At 35.7% G+C, this 6,615-nt stretch overlaps 1 protein-coding gene across 1 annotated transcript; it reads right to left on the bottom strand.

The window, feature by feature from the left end:
- Window positions 1–2,216: 2,216 nt before the first annotated feature.
- Window positions 2,217–3,521, bottom strand: LOC114757154 (probable disease resistance protein At1g61180). The gene has a single exon (XM_028946146.1). The coding sequence runs from the start codon at window positions 3,519–3,521 to the stop codon at window positions 2,217–2,219; it is 1,305 nt and encodes a 434-aa protein (XP_028801979.1).
- Between the last annotated feature and the right edge of the window lie 3,094 nt (window positions 3,522–6,615).

Below are 6,615 nucleotides of genomic sequence, written 5' to 3' on the forward strand. Positions count from 1 at the left end.
TCATCATCTTCCAATGCTGCCAGGATTTCATCGTACGGCCTTTTTCTAGATTCAAATATACTGACATTGTTACGGCGCTTGATCTTGGGTTGAGGTGCCGCTGTCAACCTTTCATTGACCTGCTTCACTGTTTCAGTCATTTCTCCTAAACGCTTGCCTACTTTATATCGAGACAACCAATTAGGAACAACACCATTACAACAGCTCTTGCTTGCTTCTGCTTTGCATTCCAGCTTATCCACTTCTTCTATCACAGCTCTTGCTTCTTCCACTCGCACCTGCTGCAGAGGGTCTCCTGATGTCTTAACGCCTTCTAATTTTGACATTAACAAGTCATTTTCCTTTCTGAGATCTGCAACAAAGGTATTGAATCGAAAAATAAAGCGAGCTCGTCGTATTATTGCTTGCACCGAATCTTCTGCAGTCTTGAGCTTTGTATTGAATCTCAAGTCCTCACCACTCGACATTGAAAGCAACTGATCAGCCTGAATAGAAACCACAATGCTAAGTAATTAGAAGATGATTGATGCAGTTGTTAGGCTAAGTTATACTAGAGTGTCTGAGTTACCTGCTTCATAGCCTCGTCACCATCTTCATGTCTCACCTCAGAATCTAAACCAAACATGCCATTCAACCCTGGACTTCCCATTACAACTGGTTTATACAATGGCAGCTTGGGATCATAATTTTCTGGGCAAAAGCTGATGATATTTTTCAAGTTAATGAGCTTGAGTATTTTCACAGCTGAAAGGTCGATGCTGACCTGCTTCTGATTTTTATTTTTTTTATTATTACCACAGCCAAATACATATTTCAACTTAACAGCATCTTCTATTTCGAGACTCTCTAGCTGCGTAAGACCCCTGGCAACAGAGATCGGTAACATGCATTTCAGATTTTCACATCTTTTGACACTGATTTTTTTCAAGTTTGGGAGCAGAGGCTTCACTGATATATCTTCGTCGTTTCTAACTTTTATCATGTACCTCAATTTACCACAGCCTGTTACTTCCGGTGCTTCCAACATCACCATATTTTGAGCAGTGGTTGTGGTGAAGAGAGATGCCAATTGGCCACAGTTTGTTATACATAGCTCCTTTAATTTATCAAAAAGGCCAGAAGGAGGTGGACCATGGCATAAGGCCTCCAAGTGCTCCATGGCTTCAATTTTCAACTCTCGCAAGTTGGGGAAGAGGATTCTAGTCTGATATAGTTGACCATTTGTGGTGTCAATCAGCCATTTTATGCAATGAGAATCACGAAGTACAAATTCTTTTAACTCCTTCAAACATTCACCTTGTATTGGAAACATGCCAGGAAAGATGCTTTCTTCATCTCCCTTAATTCTTTCAAAGGAAAGACCCTCTAGTGTCTGGGGCAATGCTTGGAATGCTTCAATTGTGATACAGGCATCGCAGTTATTTATAGATATGAGTTCAGACGATGAATAATCCCTGAAAGCATTTATGGAACCTCCAATTTCCAGATGATACCTTTGTAGGTCCTTAAAGGAGCCAATTTGGTGAAAAAATTCAGCAACGTTCTGAGCAGTCGGCACCATTTTTGGAAGATGATTTTCAACAAAATACAGCTCTTCCAAACGTAAATATGTGGCAAGCACCTTATAAGGATTGCCTTCTATTTCGCAGTTCGAGACCTCCAACAATTTTAATGACTTCAGGTTTGCTAATTCTTTAGGAAGCTCTTCCATTTCACAATCCAGTAGTTCGATAGTGTGAAGCATCTCAAGTTTTTCAAACATAGAGAAATTGATTGATGTCCATCCTCTCAAGCAAAAAGTTCGGAGCTTTTTCAGTCCTTCAATTGATGGAGGTAACGATAGATTTGTTTTTGTCCCAATAGATGCATTTTTTATGGCCAGCACTTTCAGCTTCATCAACTCTTGGAAAAACATATCTGGGAATTTTGATGGGCATCCACCATTATTGGACACAATTAGTATCTCCAGTTCTGGGCAAAACAACTGATCCGGAAATTCTTCTGCACCATGGCAATACAATCTATTTGTATCTTTCATATAATCTGCCTGGGCTATAAGCTGTCGAGGCCCCGTAATCACTTGAGTTTTTCCCTTCGCTTCCCACAAAGCTAAAGTATGAAACATGTCATGTAATTTAACATACCGTCCCTCCTTGAATAATAAACAGTCGTCCTTGAATTTATCAATGGCTGCACGCACTCTGTTCCTAGCTGCTTCATTCGAAAAAAATATCACGAAATATGTCCAACCCAAATGCAAATCTGATCAAAATTTCAATTGCAATTTCTGAGTCACTGGGGCACAGAGCACATAATAAATAAAGTGATATCTGTTCTGCGTCCAACTCATCAATGCTATATTTGAGACATCTATAAGGTTCTTCCAGTCCTTTTTCAATATTTAGAGGCCGTCTGCGATCTTTCAATGTTCTCAATGCATCTTTCCACGCATGAAGTCCTTTGCCCTTCAAAGTTCTGGCCACTGCTTTGATTGCAACGGGTAATCTGTGACATTCATAAGTGATCCGTTGAGCCACTTGCTCGAATGGGTCGTTTATTTCACCAGCATACACTTTGAACAAGTCCCAGGCTTCCTCATTTGTTAATAGTGAGAGATAAATCGGCGGTGGATCAAATTTCATCATATCAAGTATATTTCGCTGACGTGTACTTAGAAGAACCTTGCAATTTTCACCAACAGGAATCCCTATGTCTCTGAAGTCAAGAAATTGCCACACATCATCCAGGATTACAAGATATTTCTTATCCTCTTGAAATGCCATTAACAATTTTGCAGCTCTATCACGCACATGTTTCTCCGTCTTAAATGTCAAGCCTATGCGTGCTGCAATGCTTTTTTGAATTTTATAGTAATTTGGTTTATTGGACACAACTGCAAATGCTGTCTTGAAAAGTTTACGGACTTCCACTTCCTCACGCACTTCTTCTAACAATGATGTCTTACCACAACCCGCCATTCCATGAAGCCCAATTCTGATCTTCTTATCGTCCTTCAGTGCCATTAAGATTGCATTGCGCGCATCTTCTGTGCACTTAAATAGAATGAAATCTTTTGATGGGGGCACGCACTTGAGTGATTTATGACGAGAAAATGGTAGCTTTGGTCTCAACTCGTTATTGAGCTGCTTCATTGCTTCCGTCTTCTCTTTTGCTTTCTTTCCAACAAGACATCGACAGATCCAGTTAGGGCAAACCCCATCGCAGCAGCTTTTCTTTGCTTCTGCTTTCTCCTTCAGCTTGTCCACTTCGTCTATGAGTTCATTTGCTTCCTTAAACTTCCTCTGAGTGTCTCGTGAAGGCTCTTTATTGTTAGCTTTGTCTTTGTCAAGTTGGCTTTGCACATCATCTCTTATTGATATCAAGTCTTCTTGTTCTTTACCCAGCTTTGTAACAAGATTGTTGAATTCATAACAATAATAACAAGCTTGTCGTCCCACTGCCGTCACAATACTTACCGCAAGTCCAGCCGCACAATTGACTCCACAGTCTGTACCCGCCATTGAGAAAGCAAATTGACCTGAATGGGATCGCAAGAAAGTAAGCCATTCATGCAATAAAAATCCAAAGACAAAAGAAGCATTTGAAGTTGAAAGCCTATGCCTGGTATATATCAAAGCTATGCATCTATTTTTTTTTTTTTTGGGCCAACAAAGATGAGGATCTTAAACTTTGTCTGTTTTTTTTTTGGTCTTATATGTCTTATTATATATCTAGATTTTAGTCCCGCAATTATTTTTTTTAGATTTTTTGGGTTCAGTTAATGGACAGACTTGTATTAAATCCCATCTTAATTACGAGAAATTTTTTTATTATAAGCAAAAACTACCCAATTTTAAGTTGTATTAATGTAGGTTCCCAATTGGACCTCTATTCAAAATTACAACAGATCCGGTGAAAAATAAAATATAACATATGCATAGTGAGACTTGTTATAAATAATCATTTCTGATGCGGCATTTCAAGGGGAAAAAAATAAATTTCATGAATAATTTAAAAATAACTAACTTTCTTAAATCTTCTGAAACAATTATTTTTACTTGTATGAGATTGAAGGGGGTATTTTATTAATAAATAATAAAAAATACAATTGAATATGATTAACTAAAAAAATAATCACACAAAAATGTTTTTAAAAATACTAAATGACAAATCAAGGTGGATGAATTTTAAAATCATAAATCAGAGCTATTAGTTTGTACTATTTTATAATTTTTAACTATTGTGAAATGGCATGAGTATTTTTGTATGACTATTGACTAATTTAATTTTTTTATTAATTACTTTTGTTTTTATAGTTCTAGTGACAATTTCTATATATTTATTAACCATTCTAATTTTGTTATTGATTACTTTCGCTTTTAATTTGGAGCTCCATGAGTAGTTAATTAATGAAAAAATTTATTCTAGTCCTAAAAAAGATCATAATTTTTTATTTTGACATTTATTAATTTTTTTCCCTAAACTACCCCAATCAATTTCATATAATAATATGTATAATTGATCAGAACATTTTACAATGTAATTCGTTAAAAGAATGAGTATTTTTAAAAAAATTAATATGCTTTTTAACAAATAATTAATTTAACTAGTTTTTTTAATTCTCATAAATTGATTATCAAGTTACTATATTTAAAACTAGACATAAGAAGGAGTACTGTGTGTTGATAGAGTCCAAGAACAAGACAAAAAGAAGAAACACAATACAAAAACAAAAAGAAAAAAAGAAACAACCAAAGAAAAACAATTAGAGCATACTAACCTTGTACTAGGACTTTGTTGATGTGTAGAAGAACAAAGCAACTAACCCAGAGAAAGCTAAATCCAAATACCAACAAATCAGGCCAGAAAACAACTACAAAACAAAAGGGTCGAGGACTTCCATAAGAGTGAAGGATGGATATAAATAGCAATGTACACAAAAGGATATGAGAAAATTCTTTCAAAATGTATATATATACCTCTTTTTTTTTTTGGAGATTTCAACTCTATTTGACGATGCCTTCAACATAAAACGTCCACAGGAAAAGGAAAAGAAATCCACCGAAACAAAACTGAAAATAATTGAAGGATCCGAATAAAGGAATATTATTAGACCATGCTGAATATTGCTGATGTCCAATAATAAGAAAGCAGAAACGTGTGTGTGTAAGCTTTCATTACACGCTTTTTCCTTCTGTAATGATAACTACGTGCATTTTCTTCACATTAGGCAAGTTTCATAAATGGACGTTTCCATACAGCTTACGACGAATAGTGAGGAAAGGGCCTCTCCACTTCCCTTTCCTCCCATTTCTATCTCCTTCTCATCTTTTAAGATTGCAATTTAAACGGTTCAAATTTTTATATTATAAAATATTTATTCTTTTTTTAAAATTATTATAGCTAAAATTTAGTAGTTTAATTTTGTTTATTTAATTTTTAACAAAAATAACAATGTACACAAAGTTTTATTATGAAATCTAAATCATTTAAATTACAATCTTACAGATGGGAAGTGAAGGAAAATTGGGAAGGGAAGTGGAGAAATCTCTCTCCCCAAATAGTGACTTGCTGGAGATTTTATTTATATTGAAGAAGTGCTCCCATGTCAAGAACGCAAAACACCCTAAATGCATAATAAACATAGAGGATATAACAGATGAGAAAGAATAGTGACGTGAATCCGACAAAAATATACGCTCACCTTTTCTTTTTTTTTGAAGTCTTCCTCGCCTTTCTTAATAAGGAAAGCTCCTTTTTTGGTCTTCTGTTTTTTATTTTTATTTTTTTTTTTGTTGATTAGCTGAATATCAAAGGGAAGCTAAAATAATGAAGAATCAAAGCAGAAAGAAATCCGGACGAACAAACTGCAAAAAAGCAAAAGGGGAATATTCAGTATGTAACGATAGGACAGGTTGGACCGGGCTGAGGGACTCCTGTGGATGCAAACTGGAACAAAAATTTTATTTTTTAATAATTTTTAGACACAGGATGCTTGAAGATTGTGTAACACTACAAGTTGTCTAATGGTGATTGGCGAAGAAAAGATGAGGGATGAAGAACAATATGGCCCAAAACCCAAAAAAAATACAAAAAAAAATCCCCTTTAACCAGTAAGCTACATAGAAAAGGGAGTCCAGAGGGGGAGAGAGAAGATTTCAGAGGATAAGCATATAAGAGACAACGTAGTTCAAACTTTGCATGGATATTTAACAAACTGAAATTTAACTTTAAGAAATAAGAGGCAGATCTAAAATCTAAAAACTATAAACAGCAAGTTGGCTTCAATCTTTATCTTCGGTTTAATCTCTTCAATTTCGCTCAGATCTGACTATCAAACACTCAAATTACCTTCATCTTGGCCGGAACAGTTAACCAACCCAAGAACAATGAAGGGATGAGAGGAAATGAAGAGAGAGAAACAAGGAAATGATGAAATGGAGTCAAGGAAGTGAAGTGACTACCAGAGTCAAGAGAGCATGATATGGTTGAAAAGTCATTAGTAGGGGGGGAACACCAGACCGGGTTAGACATTTGGGCCAGAAGACAAGCCCAAACCGGTCTGACCCAATAGTTTAACCCAGTTTGTCCTGCTTGCTTTTGTTTTTTTAGGCT

The sequence above is a fragment of the Neltuma alba genome, unplaced genomic scaffold, assembly GCF_004799145.2.
Source record: "Neltuma alba isolate B1F8T4 unplaced genomic scaffold, ASM479914v2 tig00010570_pilon, whole genome shotgun sequence".
Lineage (NCBI taxonomy): Eukaryota > Viridiplantae > Streptophyta > Magnoliopsida > Fabales > Fabaceae > Neltuma > Neltuma alba.